The sequence below is a fragment of the Eucyclogobius newberryi genome, unplaced genomic scaffold (genome assembly GCF_026437365.1).
Source record: "Eucyclogobius newberryi isolate DKJ021-1_F unplaced genomic scaffold, fEucNew1.0.hap1 SCAF_15, whole genome shotgun sequence".
Classification (NCBI taxonomy): Eukaryota; Metazoa; Chordata; class Actinopteri; order Gobiiformes; family Gobiidae; genus Eucyclogobius; species Eucyclogobius newberryi.
Genome location: NW_027315779.1, coordinates 9,374,950 through 9,392,993, shown reverse-complemented (window position 1 = coordinate 9,392,993; position 18,044 = coordinate 9,374,950). Strand labels below are relative to the sequence as shown.

At 39.7% G+C, this 18,044-nt stretch overlaps 4 protein-coding genes and 1 long non-coding RNA gene across 5 annotated transcripts; 4 read left to right on the top strand and 1 right to left on the bottom strand.

The window, feature by feature from the left end:
- Nucleotides 1–4,431: 4,431 nt before the first annotated feature.
- On the top strand, nucleotides 4,432–5,280 carry LOC140360663 (histone H1-like). Its single transcript, XM_072445988.1, has one exon. It carries the CDS (start codon nucleotides 4,438–4,440, stop codon nucleotides 5,035–5,037), a length of 600 nt encoding a protein of 199 aa, XP_072302089.1. The 5' UTR covers nucleotides 4,432–4,437; the 3' UTR covers nucleotides 5,038–5,280.
- Nucleotides 5,281–5,817: 537 nt separating this feature from the next.
- On the top strand, nucleotides 5,818–6,229 carry LOC140360315 (histone H3). The gene has a single exon (XM_072445528.1). It carries the CDS (start codon nucleotides 5,818–5,820, stop codon nucleotides 6,226–6,228), a length of 411 nt encoding a protein of 136 aa, XP_072301629.1. The 3' UTR covers nucleotide 6,229.
- A 970-nt stretch (nucleotides 6,230–7,199) lies between these two features.
- Nucleotides 7,200–7,638, top strand: LOC140360667 (histone H2A-like). The gene has a single exon (XM_072445992.1). The coding sequence runs from the start codon at nucleotides 7,220–7,222 to the stop codon at nucleotides 7,595–7,597; it is 378 nt and encodes a 125-aa protein (XP_072302093.1). The 5' UTR covers nucleotides 7,200–7,219; the 3' UTR covers nucleotides 7,598–7,638.
- A 1,107-nt stretch (nucleotides 7,639–8,745) lies between these two features.
- LOC140360669 (histone H2B 1/2) lies at nucleotides 8,746–9,130 on the top strand. Its single transcript, XM_072445995.1, has one exon. The coding sequence runs from the start codon at nucleotides 8,756–8,758 to the stop codon at nucleotides 9,128–9,130; it is 375 nt and encodes a 124-aa protein (XP_072302096.1). The 5' UTR covers nucleotides 8,746–8,755.
- Nucleotides 9,131–15,016: 5,886 nt separating this feature from the next.
- Nucleotides 15,017–15,610, bottom strand: LOC140360314 (uncharacterized). Its single transcript, XR_011926908.1, has 2 exons — nucleotides 15,514–15,610; nucleotides 15,017–15,174 (listed from the first exon to the last, which is right to left on the bottom strand). It is a non-coding gene; the product is annotated as an uncharacterized lncRNA (long non-coding RNA).
- Between the last annotated feature and the right edge of the window lie 2,434 nt (nucleotides 15,611–18,044).

Genomic DNA, 18,044 nt, shown 5'->3' with positions numbered 1-18,044 from the left:
ATGACTACAACTGAATATTTTTCTACATTAATTAATTTATTTAGAAATTAAACTTTAAGAACTCCTTGGGTGGGGAACCACAAACTCTGGAAAAAGATGGTGGACAGGGACAAACTTATATATGGTGATTTTACTCATTAACATAAACTGGATTACAGAGGCTTATCTCTATAAACGTAACTGTCAGTAAATAGTTAATGCATTTTTGTTTCATAGAAATTGTTTTTGTTAAGATTATTAGGCCCGAGCGCCACAAGCTGGCGAGAGGCCTATTAATCTCGTAAGGCCGTGCGAAGCACGTCTGCGAAATCGAGCGCGAAGCGCTCGCCCACTTCCAAACACTCACTAACGCACTCCTCCACTCATGCACGCCCCGTGCATACTAATTAGTTGTAGGAAAATGGAACATTACCGTTGTAAACGGGCGAAGCCCGTGCAAAAGTTCGCACTAAACGAGCACTTTACATTGGGATGACGACCGCGAAGCACTCATTTGCGCTAAGTAGCTCACGAATACGTTCCCCATCTCTTGCATGTTCCGTGCATATAAGCATGTTATGCAAAAATTCAACATTATAACTGTATAGAGGGCCAAAAACACAAAGTGGGCGGAGCCCACTCAAAATTAACGAAAGTACCCTTCAGTGACCAGGGACCCACACCATGAGGTAGGAAAGCGCGAGCGCTTTCCGAAAATGTATAGTTTATGATATTTGGAAAAAGGGAAACATTGTTTTCGCATCGGAATATTATTCTTTCTTCTTTCTTCTTCTCGGGACCAACCCCCCTATTTTTCACCCAGTGAACATTGACGAAAAGTCACAAAAATTTGCACACCTCTAAAAATCGTGCCTCTCTAGATTCTGGCTATTTCCCTTTTCTAAAATAAAAAAATGGCGCGTCAGCGCCCCCAAATGTACCAAAAATGCATTGAGAGATGGGAAATGACCCAAAAAAAATCTGATCGTAGAATCATGAAATTTGGCGCCGAGGTAGATGGTGACAAGAGAAGTAAAAAATATTATCACGGCAACGCCGTCCGCCCAACCAAATGTCGGCCATATTGCTTCAAAAATGGCTAAACATGACTTCGGAGTTTTTCCAAAAGTCGTACTTTTACGAACTCCTCCCAGGGCGTTGGCCCTAAAAAGCTGAAATTTGGTGAAAATGCTACTGAGGAGTGGGACATCAAAAGTTATCCAAATTACATTGATACTTGTCACGGCCTCTGTGCGGCGAAGCCGCAAACTGTAGCAAGAATTTCAGAAATCTCCCAAATTTAACATTTCTGCCGTTTGCGCAGATAAAGTCCGAATTGCGTCAAATTAGAATCAGTTGTTAAACTCTTTGCCCTAAACCTACTTGAAGTGAAATAAATTAATTTGGAGCCACAGCGCCCCCTACAGATGTTATATGGAGGTTAAATATTTAGTTTTGCGAAATTATATGAAATTTGACACACAACTCAATTTTGGCATCCCCATCAAAAAAGTCAATGAGACCCATGTCATAATTGTTATGGCTTTGCCGTAACGATGACCGAAACCTTCCATGTTATTCCAATGGAGAAATCGCCAGAACATGTTTACACTTTAGACTTTCACAAACTCCTCTTAGGGCGTCAGCCCTATTAACCTGAAATTTGGTGAGACTCATCTTCAGGACCATCAAAAGTTATCCACATTTTTATTCAAAGAGTCACGGTGTCTGTGCGGCAAAGCCGCACATTTTGCCAAGGATTCAAAATAAAATTGCTTTTTGATGGTAAAACAAAGGGGAGAAGATGTGACAGCGTCACAGATTCAGCAGTAGGCGTAATAAAAGGACAAATGGGGCGCGTTAGCGTCCCCTCCTCTTGCGGCGTGGCGGCGGCGTGGCGAGGGCCGATCATTGCCGCTTGCGGCTATATTTGTTATTATTATTCACACCTTTCAAATATGTATTATCGTGAGAGTACTGACACAGGTGGGATTGATTATGGCACAGGTGGGATTGATTGTATTGTATACAGCAGAAGCTTTAAGATAAAATAATCCTTTATTGTCCCACATGGGGAAATTTCATTGGTGCAACGCAGGAAGATACAGAGTTAGATACAGAGGAAAAGAACAGATCACGTATAGGAAGTTTGAAAAACACTCAGTAGAAGATCTCCTATAAACAAGACCTTCCATAGACAAAACCTCCCATTACCCAACAAGGGATGGAGGGGAAAAATAAAGATATAAATAAATAAATAAATACATAAATACCATTGCATGTGATCACGACAGTAATTGCACATGAATATGTCACAACGGCACATGGATTGAACGGAATGTTAAAATTATTAAATTTCATTCAAACCGTCAATCATGTATTCGAATAGTTGATTATCTGCCATTTATTTATGAATAGTGTAAAACTGAAGTGTCTGGATCGGAAGAAAACCAAAAGACTCAGGAAGAAATAAATGCTTTAGTCTGATATAGTAACAGCTCTGGTAGTCACTGGAATTTAAACTGAGCAAAAATAATTTAAGAAATGGAGAAAAATTACTAAGTGTATATATATATATATATATATATATTTTTTTTTTTTTTTTTTTTTTTTTTATTTACTAGTAACAAACTAAATGTTATTTAAAGATAAAGGCGTTGGTGGTTTCGCTGCTACTAAATCAGAAACATGTGGGCGTGTCCCTCATTGTCCAGGAGTGTTCCATTGTAGAAAAAGATTCAGTTGTATCATCTTGACTCAGTTACGTTTCGACTCTCATCTGGGAGTCATTCTCAATCTGTGAAACAAGACCGGGAACTCAGAGTCGAGATGACTACAACTCAATCTTTTTCTACATTAATTAATTTAGAAATTAAACTTTAAGAACTCCTTGGGTGGGGAACCTCAAACTCTGGAAAAAGATGGTGGGCAGGGACAAACTTATATATGGTGATTTTACTCATTAACATAAACTGGATTACAGAGGCTTAACTTCTAAAATGTTATACAAACTAATAATAGAGACAATTTATGGTGCTGGAAAATTTATATATAAACGTAATCAAGCATTTAAATAAGTGTTCTGACCAGAGACTGACGGCAGTGAACAGATAAAGTTGTTGCTGCTTTTTTAACTTTTTTTTAAAAGTTTATATTCACTCATTTTCACTTTCAAGTGTCATCTAAGTCTTTCTTATGATTTGTCTTTTTGATGATAAATCAGAATTGTACAATTATAAAAGCCATGTTGGCTTCATTTGGATCATCATCAAAAACACCTCCAATCAATATTTAATATCTGTGTTTAAAAGGCCTCAATTGTTACAGCTGTCCTTAGACAATGTACCGGTATATATTTTTAGCAATTTTTGTTTTATATTTTGACAATTTGACACCAGGAAATGATCATTAACACAAGATAACTTATGGTCTTATCATAACTGTTTGGAAAATATATGATCCTATTATATTTTAGCAGAATCTCCACTTCACAACAATTTGTGTTGTTTTTTTTTTAAATAATGGGTCTTAATCCTAAACTGAACATCACACTTTACATCTTAATACTTAAGTTGTCATGCACCGTTGGTAACTCATGTATAAAATGTGCCCCGGGTGTTCTATATATGCAACATAGACGTATACTTTGACCGTCATCTGTTTTTATCTGTATAGGCAAAGGTTCCATTACTTAATGTATAACTAAACCATTAGTGATTTACCTACAATATTGTGCTTGTACTGCCTGTCTACATCATATACATTATATCCTTCTAACACAAACTCAGCAATTAACCAAGTCTCTGTTATATTAATGGCTTGAAATGTACATGTTGATTTCAGACCTTTCCAAATTTGTTCAGAAACCTCTCTCCACGCAGTTTCCACACATCACACTCGTGTAAACACATATAGTTATGTACATGAACAGAATTACACCATTGCCCCAGCGCAGACTAACACAGAAAGGCTCCTCAGCTTTGTGTTTACTACCGTCACAAACTCTGTTAATTACAACTAAACACTGAAGCCATACTACAAGTTTAGTTTGTGTATTTACTCCTTGACATCTCTTTTGTTTGTCTAAATACAAATTGTTTCTCATATGTCAAAGTTTAGTCCAATTTAAAGCTAAATGTAGGAAAAAGTCGACGCGGAGTGTCTCGCTGGTGTGGAAATGGCCAAGGTTTGATGGCTTATTATTAAAAACACAAGACTCTGTGAGTCTATGACTGCATTAGACAACTAGATGTGACTTTGTCCTAAAGATTCGTGTCAAATAGTTTGCAAAAAAATAGTCACTTTATTGTATTTTTAACTCTAAACTGCGAAGAGAAAACACAAAGCGGAGACGGCGCCGCTCAGCAGAGAGGGTTGAGTCTCTACGGTTCTCATGTCCGTTATAAGGATCCTCCGCGCGCGCCCCGGCTCCAGACACAGATCTAACCCACACGAATCATGGCAGAGACCGCTCCCGCAGCAGCCCCGGCTCCGGCCAAAGCCAAGGCCCCCAAGAAGAAGGCCGCGGCCAAGAAGAAGGACGCGGGCCCCAGTCTCACGGAGCTGATCACCGACGCCATCGCCGAGTCCAAGGAGCGCAAGGGCACTTCCGTGGCCGCGGTGAAGAAGGCGCTGGCGGCAAAGGGCGTCGATGTGGCCAAAGCCAACAAGCGCATCAACACCACTCTGAAGAAGATGGTGGCTTCAGGCACCGTGAGCCAGACCAAGGGCACGGGGGCCTCCGGCTCCTTCAAACTGGCCACGAAGGAGGCCAAGCCCAAGACCGCAGCGAAGAAGAAGAAGAGCCCCGTTAAAGCCAAGAAGCCCGCGGCGGCGAAGAAGGCAGCTTCCCCCAAGAAGAAGGTGGTGAAGAAGGCCCCAGCCAAGAAGGCAAAGTCCCCGGCCAAGAAAGCGGGGAAGAAGCCCGCCAAGAGTCCCAAGAAAGTGGCAGCCAAGAAGCCCGCCAAGAGCCCCAAGAAAGCTGCGCCCAAGAAGGCCGCCAAGGCAGTGAAGAAGAGCCCCGCGAAGAAGGCCCCGGCAAGGAAGGCCAAGAAGTAAAGTCACAGCAACCACCACGACCCTCAAAAGGCTCTTTTAAGAGCCACCACTTTCTCTAAAGAGCAGCTCTTCCCTTGAATATCAATCTTCCAGAATCACAATGACCTTTACACACGCAGTAATAATGAAACACATGCTTAGTCTCCCTGGGAGAACATGGAACCTTCTGTTTGTGTTTTCCTCGTTTGAATTACTCCGTCTCATCCACACCAACATTCTGCTGTTTGTCTTCTGGTTTGTCAGTTTGGTAAACATTGTTTTTCTCCTGCTCTGGAGTAATAATGACAATATTTCATCTCATTATTAAAATTGTATTATATTATATACTACTCTATGCAAGCATGTTGTCATACTTTATTTAAATGGTTTCACGTTTATAAATATACTATTAAGATACTGTTACTATTATACGTATATTACTACGATATATGATTATGTGGTTTGTAATACTCATTTTAAACAGATGTATTGTAATGTTTTTAATGAAACAAACATAAACAAAGTGTTTAATATTTTTAATCAGGACAACTCAAAATGAACTGTTACAGTTTCAAAAGCCTTAAAGAAACTTAAACTAAAATCTGATCACGTTATTTATGAAGTTATAGAATGAAAGGGACAGAACACGGGGCGCGCGGGACAGAGGCGTGGTTAATGTTTGAATTCAGAGCGCGAGCCCAGCTCAGCCAATCGGCTTCGTCCTGGTTGTATAAAAGCCGCTGCCGCTGACTGAGAGAGCAAAGTGTTTCATGTCTTAACACTGTCTTAACAGCAGAGAAAATGGCCAGAACGAAGCAGACAGCGCGTAAATCCACCGGAGGAAAGGCTCCCAGGAAGCAGCTCGCCACCAAGGCGGCCCGCAAGAGCGCCCCGGCCACCGGCGGCGTCAAGAAGCCTCACCGTTACAGGCCCGGCACCGTGGCCCTGAGGGAGATCCGCCGCTACCAGAAGTCCACCGAGCTGCTCATCCGCAAGCTGCCCTTCCAGCGCCTCGTCAGGGAGATCGCCCAGGACTTTAAAACCGACCTGCGCTTCCAGAGCTCCGCCGTCATGGCTCTGCAGGAGGCCAGCGAGGCCTACCTGGTGGGTCTGTTCGAGGACACCAACCTGTGCGCCATCCACGCCAAGAGAGTGACCATCATGCCCAAGGACATCCAGCTGGCCCGACGCATCCGCGGAGAGAGGGCTTAAACTGACCACTAGTGAACCCCAAACAACGGCTCTTTTAAGAGCCACCTACACAATAAAAGAGCCACACTTGACTAGAAAATTAGTTGGAATTAAAAATAAGCCCATGTGTCAAAGGCTACCTTTAAAAATCACTCCTTAGGTCTTTCCTGCTGCTGACAGACTGTATAACAAACACTGTTAGCCCTAAAAATGTGAAATACTGACTCACTTGCAAGACGGTTTTGCACACCGTCACATTCATATGCAATTATCATACACTCAAGCAATTAAGGACATATTCATGTGCATATAACTGACTTAAATAAGAGTGTTTACTTAACCTTAAGTATTTTTTAGTCTTATGCTAGTTTTACTTTACTAATTTTATTTCTTTTTTTCCTCCATTCCCTATTAAGATATTAGAGTTTTGTTAAGAGTTCTATTGAGTTTTTTTTTTTTCATACTTCCTATAAGTTAATTCAGCCTAACACGTATGTTCCTATCCTACACTTTTTTAGAGCTGGAGCCCAGCTGTGCCCTCTCTCTCCTGGGGATATGAGAGTAAATAGTGCTTCAATGGACAAAAAACATTGTATATCATATATATATAAGACATTATGTCACTTGCTGTAGAATCGGAGTCAGAAAAGTTTTTGTTTGCCATTGCCAATGAACTGAATTCACAAATATAAGATAAGATTAAGATAAACCTTTATTAATCCACACAGTGGGGACATTTCAGTGTTACAACATAGGTACAGAAGTGAGAGATCAGATAACTTACACTTTTAATAGAGGAGCCTTTACAAAAGGAAAAAAGAAAACTGACAATGGTGATCATAGATAATAGTTAAACTTTGGTAAAGCGGAGATGATGTCCGTGCTCTGATTGGAGAATCAAACTAACGCTCAGCCGACCAATCAGAAGTCAGCACTGCTGGTATATATACCGCCTGTGAGCGGCCACAGAGAACAGTTTCTCTTTCGTGTGACATCATTTAATACTATAAACATGTCTGGAAGAGGAAAGGGCGCCGGTAAAGCCAGAGCAAAGGCAAAGAGCCGCTCCTCCAGAGCCGGGCTGCAGTTCCCCGTGGGCCGTGTGCACAGGCTGCTGAGGAAGGGTAACTACGCCCAGCGCGTCGGAGCCGGAGCTCCCGTCTACCTGGCCGCGGTGCTCGAGTACCTGACCGCTGAGATCCTGGAGTTGGCCGGTAACGCCGCCAGGGACAACAAGAAGACCAGGATCATCCCCCGCCACCTGCAGCTGGCCGTCCGCAACGACGAGGAGCTGAACAAGCTGCTGGGAGGAGTGACCATCGCCCAGGGAGGCGTGCTGCCCAACATCCAGGCCGTGCTCCTGCCCAAGAAGACCGAGAAGGCCAAGTAAAGATAGACCCAAATAACAAAACAACGGCTCTTTCAAGAGCCACCCACACCAGAGAAGGAGACAAAACTGTTGTCTCCTTCAAACTAAAACTTGTGTGCCATGATTTTTTTTTTTTCTAATTCGAGCATTTGTAAGCCACTAAAGCCACACTGCTGCATTGTTAAGACTAATGACCAAAATTTATATTCTGCTATACAGAAGTACAACTGCTGTTGAGACAAGTTGACCTGCAAAGACAATAATTGTCAAACGTCTCACTGGTCATACCTTATAATAGTGCTGAATCTGGGTCAATACCCTGATAAATATTCAAACAACCGAATTAAGTAAAAAATATAAATTATAAAAAGGTTTCAGGTACTCTTGAGTCTTGTTTTGCTTTGTCTATATCCAGAAATTAAAACTATAGATCCAGTTGAATACCATAGTATCTTCGCTCTCTGGTAATCGATTTGATCACTGATGGTCATTTAACTGAATTTAAGTCACAGACAAAGCTCCCATTTATATGAAATATTTATAAATAGTTAAAGTTTGTAGATCCCACAAGCACATTTGTGAAAGAACTGTTTGTAAATTGTGTGTTTTTTTTGTTGAGTTGTTTAATACACAGTAAAGTACCATCAGTGATGAGATCAACTGCTTTGAAAATACATTTACTGTATCAGAAAACAAAATAAACACATGTTCTAACTAAGAAAGGGTTAGGATCAATTACAGAATTCACAGACTGGGAAATGCTTTGGCATCAAAGGTGCATCATACAATGAAAAATATATCAAAAAGGGAATGCATAACATTTTGTATTTAAAAACAACTGGATTGAAGCTATGAATTCATCTTTTAATTATTTCTTGTGATTTATTAAGGCTTGAGCATTATTATCAATATGTGTACTTTTGGTTTTATTACATGATAGTTCTGAATTTGTTATTTTAATCTGAGATTTGTTTTTTTTTATTCTTTATTTAGATATTTTAGAAATCATTTAATTCGTGATTTGCATATTTCCAAGAGGAATAGTAAAAGAAAACACCGCTTCTACAATCCACCAATCAGCTTTGAGGAACAGCACAGCTCATCTGCATGAGGCTTGCTTTAAAGTGCGGGGCGGCGCTCTCTCAGTCATTCGTCCGTCTAACCTCAGAACAGCACACGATGCCCGAACCCGCCAAGGCCGCGCCCAAGAAGGGCTCCAAGAAAGCCGTGACCAAGACCGCCGGGAAAGGCGGCAAGAAGAGGAGAAAGTCCAGGAAGGAGAGTTACGCCATCTACGTGTACAAAGTGCTGAAGCAGGTCCACCCCGACACCGGCATCTCCTCCAAAGCCATGGGCATCATGAACTCCTTCGTCAACGACATCTTCGAGAGGATCGGCGGAGAGGCCTCCCGCCTGGCGCACTACAACAAGCGCTCCACCATCACCTCCAGGGAGATCCAGACCGCCGTGCGCCTCCTGCTACCCGGAGAGCTGGCCAAACACGCCGTGTCTGAGGGCACCAAGGCCGTGACCAAGTACACCAGTTCCAAGTAAACCCAGTGTCCTTCAACCCTTAAACAACGGCCCTTCTCAGGGCCACCCACATATGACAAAGATTAACTTCTGTCAGTTTGAGCGTGTAGCAAACGATGTGTATGCTCAATCCCTAAAACTGTCTAGTTTTATCATAAGTGTTAAGTAGTCAAGACTCATTTGATGTCTTTGTTTTTACTACAAGATTTTAGACTTTTTCCAGGATTAATTAACATTTACAGAACATTGAGGGCAAAATAATAGACATTGATGTAGATTTTCGATTTGCCCATATAATGTAATACTTTGTATACACTGGAGGGACTGTCCCTGAGCTGACCTTGGCATACCTCAGGATCCCCCCGGAGGAGTTGGGTGAAGTGTCTGGAGAGGAAGAAGTCGGAGTCCCTGCTTAGACTGCTGCCCCTGCGACCTGGCCCCGGATAAGCGGAGGAAAATGGGTGGATAAGTAAGCACATCAGCACATTCATTTAAAGTTGATCAATGCTGTGAACTGAAGAAACTGCAAGAATGAATGCAGCTTTATTTTCAGTTTCATTCTTATTTTTGATCTCATAGCTTATTGTTTATTTTATCCATAGCAGTATTAAATTGTTTCTCTTTTCCTATGATCGTGAATTATGTCCCTTGTCAATGCCATATCATCCAAACGGAGCTCTTCACTCTCAAAATGCTGGCCTTCTGGTGGTCCCAAGAGTCTCTAAAAGTGCAGTAGGAGGTAAAGCTGTGTTATGGAATCAGCTCCCGACCCATGTTAAATATGCTGACACAGTCTCTTCATTTAAGACCAGGCTTAAAACGTTCCTCTTTGAAATGGCTTATGGTCAGACTAGTTAGGAACAGAAATATAATATATATATAAATATAAATAGTCAATTGATGTTTGTCAGAATCAGAAACAGATTTATTGTCAAGGAACAGAATTCACAAAAAAGAATTGTCTTGGTGATTTGGTGCAACATAAAACAATAAATAAACAATAAGCTATTAGATATATAAAATAAGAATAAAAATGAAAATAAAGTTGCATTTATTCTTGCAGTTTCTTCAGTTCACAGCATAAATTAACTTTAAATTAATGTGCTGATGTGCTTAGTTCGTTGTAACAATATCAAAGTGTACACATTAATATATACATAAATAATTATATAGGCAAACATAAAATGCTTATGTTCATGTTTTGATTTGGTGAAAATCTGCTTCAATTTAGTCGGTGTATCATTCTGTCCTCGATATTCTGTAAACGTGAATTAATCTTGGAAATGTCCATATATATATATATACATGTATATATATATATATATATACATGTATATATATATATATATATATATATATATATGTATATATATATATATATATATATGTATATATATGGACATTTCCAAGATTAATTCACGTTTAAAATTGGGTCGTAAAATTCTTAAGTGAGCCATAAAGCACTCAAGTCTTAACATTGTTAAATCTCACGCAGTTTGCACTTGATCCGTGCATCCTCATCTATAGTCAGGAGCATTTTTTTACTTTTCTAAATTTATTCCGCGTGCAAATCATTTAAAGTGCGTAACAAAAAATAAGGATAAAACCACTGGCGCAAGTTTTAGTGTAGCTGAAAGACTTCTGTTCTCTGCGTTTTTAAACCACTTTATTCAAGTTTCACATGTTTACATAAATTTACAGTGTACACACAATTTCAGAAATACATATAAAAAAAAATTGAATATACAAATACAACTATAAATTCAAGATGTCCCAGGAAAAGGACGTGTTGAGTGTCCTTCGTCTCTTGAGTTCAGTGATTATCTGTTTGAATACAGTTGAACTGTTAATAAAAGTTTGTTGAAAGATACATTTTCTCCGTGTTTTCCATATCTGAATTGTACAGATGGAGATGATGAGCTGAAAGAGTTCTGTTCGCTTTGGGGTGAAGGATTCCTGTAAGTGACCGTACACCACGGAGCAGTAATTCAAGTGGAAATTGAGTCCTATTGTTTTTAGACGGTCCCATATTTCCTTAGTTCTATAACAGTCCATGAGAAGGTGCTCCAGAGTCTCTTCCTCTTCACAATTGGGCATGGGACATATTTTAGTTTTTACATAACAGCTCCACGGTACAACAGCTCGCACAGGGAGTCTGTTCACTGCCATTAGCCACCTTTTGTCTCTGATGCTTTGATCAGAGCATTTATTTAATCGTTTTATTACATTTATAGATTGATTTTCTGTTAATTGTTTTAAAATCAGCATGTCACCATAAAGTGTTTCTATTATTAAATTGTACAGTTTATGTTTGTCAGTAAAATCACAAAAGTTTGTAAGCGGGGCCTTTACGTGCCCTCCCAATCCGCCTTTTCCACAGTTTGAGGTCCCCCACCCAAAGAGCCCCTCGGGCAATGGCCAGAGAAGTGTTTTTTTATGAAGGTTATTGTAAATTTAACTTCCAAATTAGTTGCTCCTAAACCGCAGACACTTTTATCTTTAAATAATAAATGTCGTTTTGTCACTTCACGAGTTGTGCCCCAAATGAAGTTTTAAATTGTAATATTTTTTTTTTTGGTCTAGGCCTAAAACATAAAAATTCTGATCGTCCTTATTTAAATTCAAAACTTCTCTTAAAGTGCATAGATTGTCCCACATGACCCGCCCTTTAATCGCACACGTTTGTTCCTTTTCAATTAGTTCTTTGAGTAAATCATTCATTCTATTTACAATAATTTTTGCCAGTATTTTATAATCAGTATTCATAATTGTTAAGTGCCTGTAGTTATTAATGTCACATTTGTCTCCTTTTTTATACAATAAATTCATGACCCCTTCGTAGAGAGTGTCCCCCAAACAGTCCCGGGACAGACCCTCATTATACACATGAGTTAAAAGTTCACTTAAATCATTTACAAATAATTGATAAAATTCGGAGGAAAGTCCATCTGGACCAGGACATTTCCTCGATTTAGTATTAAAATTGCCTGTTTGACTTCTGACTCTTGTATTTCTTGAGTGAGCGGGTTGAAGTCCAGGTGGCTGTACGTGGGGACGTCTCTTAATATTGTTTGAACATCGAAATCATTTGGGTTTATTCTTTTGTAGTTTTTTACACATATTAGTTTTATTGTTTCACGTTTTTCTTTCTCTTCTGAAATAATGGAGCCATTTGGGGCTTGGACAGAAGCAATAAATGTATCTTTTAATTATTTTGTGTAATTTAAAACAGCTTGAGCAATATTTCCATTATTGTCAATATTTGTAGTTTTAGTTATGTTAAATAATAATTCAGAATGAATATGTTTAATATGAGATTTTATTTCTTTGATCTTAGATATATCATCATCATTATTATCAGGATTTTGTTTCAGATTTATGTAGTCAGTAATTAAATTATCATAATATGCATTTTTTGTTTTGTTTAATTCTTTACTTTGATTTTTAAGCAAACGTTTAATTCTTGATTTAAACATTTTCCAGAGAGAGATGTAAGAGTTGGTTAAACATTTTAAAGAGATTATTCTAAGGATTTCTAGTTTTATTTCATTTATTGCATGTACATTTTGAAAACATTGATTATTAACTTTCCAGTATCCTTTCTGTTCAGACGGCCGTGAGTGACGTCTGGACGATCAAGTGGTCAGAGAATTCAGTTAATATTGTTTTGTATTTAAAGGCTTTAATATTTGAAGAAGTATAAATACGATCAATTTGAGTTTTGGTTTTGGTGTCGAAACGTGTAAAATCAATATTATTGGGGTACAGTGCTCTGTAAACATCAATTAAATCCACAGTGACATCTTTTAAAAGTTTTCCCTCTTTGGTCATTTGTGTTGGAGTGTTTGTTATTATGTCATTCAAGTCTGTCACAGTATTAAAATCACCACATAAAATTATATTATAACTAACAAGTAAACATTCTTTTAACTTTCGGAATAATGTACGTTTGCTATGTCTTGCCTGTGCAGTGTAAACATTAATAATTCTATATTTGTTATTTCTATAAAAACAGTCTACCAACAGGAGCCTTCCAGGCATTAGGACCCTTTGTTTTATCATTTCAACATCATCATTTTTAAAAAATATCCCAACACCATCAGCACTTTCCTCCCCAATGGACACAACAGATTTCCCTTTTTTCCAAAGATTAGTGACATCTTCCACATCATTTGGAGTTTTTAGGCGCAACTCTTGTAAACACAATAGATCATAGTTTGTTTTTAACAGGAAGTCTATTTTAGGTTGTCTATATTTGGTCGACTGAATCCCTCTCAGGTTCCATGTGGCCACAGTTAGAGTTGTCATTGGGGTTTAATGTCAGGGGAGGCTTTATTATCAACTTTCTTATTGTTACTGTTTCTGGATCTTTTCTTTTTACGTTTCCCGTTCACCAGGATAAAATCAGTGGGGGGATAAATACCTTCTGGGGTGACAGAGGAGTCGGATTGTGCCCTCTCAGGGGGCAGAGGAGAGCTGCTGCTCTGGATCTCTGAGGCGGAGCTGATCTCGGAGCTCGGGCTCTCACTCGCACTCTCATATTGCTGCTCATGATCACTTTCAGAAATACTTAGTGAAGGCTCCTCACCTTCACCCTGGGGGTCGTGGGAGTCGTCTGAGGATGGTAGCTGGGGCATATTCGAGTTCGTGTGGGACTAAGTATGTGCAAATGGGAGAAAAAATTAAAATGGTCTAAAAAATAATAAATCCTTGCCAGATTTGACGCAAAGCAATCTCAAAATGTATCAAACATATTTTCTGCGTTGATGCCACACTAAACACTATTTTTACAAAATTTGAGCTAGTTCTGGGAAACGCCCTGGGAGGAGTTCGTAAAAGTACAGCATCCTTAGCAAATTGATCCAATATGGCTTGTCAATATCCACCTTTGTGCCAAATTTCATGATTCTTTTTTTTTTTTTTTTGCTTTTTCTGTACACTAGGATGTGCTGATATAACTATATAACTATATATATATATAATATTATTGAATTTTGGAAATAAGAGATGGGCAGAATGGAGAGAAGCATGATTTTTAGTTCTTGACTTTTCGTCACTGTTGTCACGATTCTGGTTCAATACTGGATGGACAATGTTTTATTTTCAAAATAATCAGGTGTATTAAATGGTCTAGTTTGACAAGTGATTTACTCTCCCCTGTTTTATATGGTACATGTATATATAATGACATAGTATTAGGCTATTAATGAAGCCTTGTGTTTTTATAGCCTAATTATGTTCAAGCAAACAAAAACCTGTTAAACAAATAAAAACCTGTTGACAAATATAACTAAATTATAATATAAAGCTATAGGTAGACCTTTGGGCTTTGCTGAATCTAAAGTTGGTCTGTGAGACACGTGCGGGCACCTCCAGCGTGCCTCAGACTAATGCACTTCATTATCTCAAACAAAATCTAAAAAATCAGTTTTAAGTGTTTTTAGACCATTTAATTTAAATCCCAAAAGTCTATCGGAATAATTCATTGGAATGACTTCCAGCTACATATTGATGACAACCTCCAATGTGTTAAACAAAAGAACATTTTTATTATTATCATTATAAAATTCTACTCAGCTAACCGGTTCTTGCATTTTCACAAACAACTGTATTTCAGTGTTTGCTCTGAGCCAATAACCTCCTTACACCTCGGAAATGGCTGGGAGCAAAGGGGCCTTAAATCTTCTGTAGTTTCTTGAGTTAGGTCGACATCCAGTTCTCCACACACGCACACCAATTTGGCCACTGTAAATGTTACTTCCTGCTTTTCTCTCCCCATAAAGTGCATTGACTTGATCAGCTTGGTCAATCTTATGAGTCATTTTGCTGTTATAAACGGCTTGCTGTTGATCTTTGAGTGTTTTATTCTCGGTCAAAGTGTCATTGTGAGTGCTTTGGTCATTCATCTCCCAGGTTTTGTGCCGCCCTCCGCCCCGTAGCAGTCGGGCCGCGGCGAGGAACGGGTCTTCCTTGATGTCGCTTTGAATATGTTTAGAAGAGGTCAATGTTTTCAAGGAGCTTGTTGCGTTAACGTCACAGTGCGGTGTGCTGTCCATCTTCAGCTCCTGCAGTACAAAAGAAGTACACACAAAACACAAAACAATTTACCAACTTATTATTACCTATAATAACACAAATCTGAATCCTTTTTGCACTTTAATAATGCATTTCATTGAATATTGCTCGTCCTGGCTGCTATGTACCACTGCTGGCAAGTAACTGACCCACTGACCTACTTTTTCAAAAACCGTTCCATGTACAGTATTTGACACGTTTCCTACTTGGCTACTACTATTACTACTACTGTTGCTTCTACTACTACTATTATTACTACTGCTAGTGCTACTACAATTTCTACTTCTAAGCAACAATTGTAAAATGAACAGTCATGAAAAAGTTCTTACCACCGGGTCATACAGCTGCTGCAGATTACTCAAGCGCTCCACTTTTCACCAGAGCTTTTCTTCTCTGCAGGATTTGACCCGTTTAACTTTCCCCTCTAAATCCCTCCCTCTGACCCCCTCCACTCTCTTAAAGGGAAAGCGTAACTCCCTTGCTAACGGCAACTAGATTTCATATTAAAGCCATGCATTATTATGTTTAAAAATCTATTATTATTTTTGTATATATTTTTTTCCTTTCTTCTCAGGGGAGAAGAAATTACACCTCTATTTCTCGACACCAGCAGGAGGCCAGTCCATGTTTAGTCCTGTCTCTGGCACCAGCAGGAGGCCGGGCCATGTTTAGTCCTGACTCTGGCACCAGCAGGAGGCTGGGCCATGTTTAGTCCTGACTCTGGGCACCAGCAGGAGGCCGGTCCCTGAGGTCCTCAGAGTCAGAGATGGTTCATATGGCACTAACATGTCCGAGATGTACTTTGGTGCTAGGCCATGGAGAGACTTGTACACAAGCAGAGCTGCTTTAAAGTCTATTCTCTGAGCCACACGGAGCAGTGCAGAGACCTGAGAACAGGACTAATGTGATGGTACTTCCTGGTTCTAGTGTATAAGCCACTACATATCAAAGCTGCGTCAGAACCATGCGAGGAAGCTACTTGGATGAGGGGGGAGGCGTATTCAATCTAAAATCTATGTCATGTTGACACAATTTAACCTTCTTATGCCATAAATTTCAAATGTGTTTTGTGCACCTCAAGCAAAACGATCCTTTTCCCCACTTTGTTATTTTTGCAGTTAAAAGCATACTGTCACCCTTAACTGAATAAAAGGACTTTAGCACAAATGAAGCCTGCGTAAATTCAGCCTGGAAGACCTAACTCCTTCCTACATCAAGGCCACCATGGAAGGACCCCTCTCCCCAGCGCCATCATCGCACTCAAGCGGGCGCCCGCCTGTCCGTCTGTGAGAGTCAGATCCCTCCTTCACCATGGACTCTCCCAGGTTTCTGCGCTTATCCCAAAGAGGTTATGCAGTTTTTCCTGGCCAAAGAAGTAGGGCGAAAGGTCAGGGGGCGTCTGCACCATGGCCCTCGCACCTGCTCCTCATCCCCAATCAACGCTCCCAGTGACTCCTCCCTGCTCCCAATCAGCACCAGGCGGTGGCATTTAAGCCCTCAGGCAGATGGCTCGGCCGCTCAAACCGTACTGCGACCCACCACCTCCCCAGCTCCTCCTCTAAATTCCCCTCATCCTCTACCTCCTCTTCACATCTACCACCACCAGTCTCCAGGCTCCGGGGGGAGACATCTAATACAAATAGATCATGGAGTGCCCATGATTGCAACGTCTTCCGCCGGGGTCTGAGCGCCAAATAACTCGCAAATAAAGCTTGCTAAACAGTCCATTCTTGTGGTCTCTTTGTCTCTCCAGGGTGAACTGCAGATTTCCCTTTGTGGTTCACGTGGTCAGTGTCTGAACCTGTAGGCAGTACTGGCACTGCAGATTTTATGTTTGTTCTGTTTACGCATGTTTATTAGCCAAGACTAAATCAATAAGTTCAATACGTAAGTCTGTTAAAGCATACAAAGGAATACCCTTCTGTATAATATTTTTACCATGCTAGGTTCATCCTCATCATTTGCTTACTGAAAGTTTTTTGTCCTGAATTTAAGGCTTGAGTGTTTTCACCTTTCACCTACTTGTGATTCTTGAAAATAAATCAGTGTGATCCCTCATTCGTCCAGGAGTGTTCCATTGTATTAAAGGATTCGGTTGTAGTCAGTGTCCAGATGACTACGACTGATATATATAACTGAAAAGTCCACTTTGTGCCATAGGTTAAATTGTTAGGTTAGGCAGCAGGAAATAAACAATTTGCCAAATGGTTTTAGATTGTGATTAACAATCGAGCGTGAAGCGCTCGCCCACTTCCAAACACTCACTAACGCAATCCTCCACTCATGCACGCCCCGTGCATACTAATTAATAATAGAAAAATGGAACATTACCGCTGTAAACGGGCGAAGCTCGTGCAAAAGTGCGCACTAAACAAGCCCTTTACATGGGGATGATGACCGCTTCTTCTTAGAAGTACAGGATAATAATGACGACTGTCACAGCCAAAACCAGCCTGTCCTGTTAGTCAGTTCCTTATCCACCTGCACCTTTGACGAAACTTAACACAGAGGATTAAACTACAGGCTAAAACTACAGGTAAGAAGACAGGTTAAATATGTAATATTGTATTATTTAAATGCTGTAGTATTTGTCAAATAGCTCTGTCAATATATTGTTCAATGTGTAGTTTTCATTATTCTGAAATGTCCAATTTTATTTATTCTAAGGGTGTTTTGTTATTCAAAATATACAGTAAGTTTACAACATGGATCTTGAAGATCCATGAAGATAAATAAGATGAATAGTTTCAGAGTCAAAACGTCCTCAAAATCTAATCTTGTCTCTCAATTTTAATATTAGTGTTTTAATAGTTTTTTTTTTTTTTACACCCCTTTATACATTATCATTTGCATAGAATTA

Coding starts and splice junctions, on each gene's coding strand:
- LOC140360663 (XM_072445988.1), top strand. CDS start 4,438: ATGGCAGAGACCGCTCCCGCAGCAGCCCCGGCTCCGGCCAAAGCCAAG.
- LOC140360315 (XM_072445528.1), top strand. CDS start 5,818: ATGGCCAGAACGAAGCAGACAGCGCGTAAATCCACCGGAGGAAAGGCT.
- LOC140360667 (XM_072445992.1), top strand. CDS start 7,220: ATGTCTGGAAGAGGAAAGGGCGCCGGTAAAGCCAGAGCAAAGGCAAAG.
- LOC140360669 (XM_072445995.1), top strand. CDS start 8,756: ATGCCCGAACCCGCCAAGGCCGCGCCCAAGAAGGGCTCCAAGAAAGCC.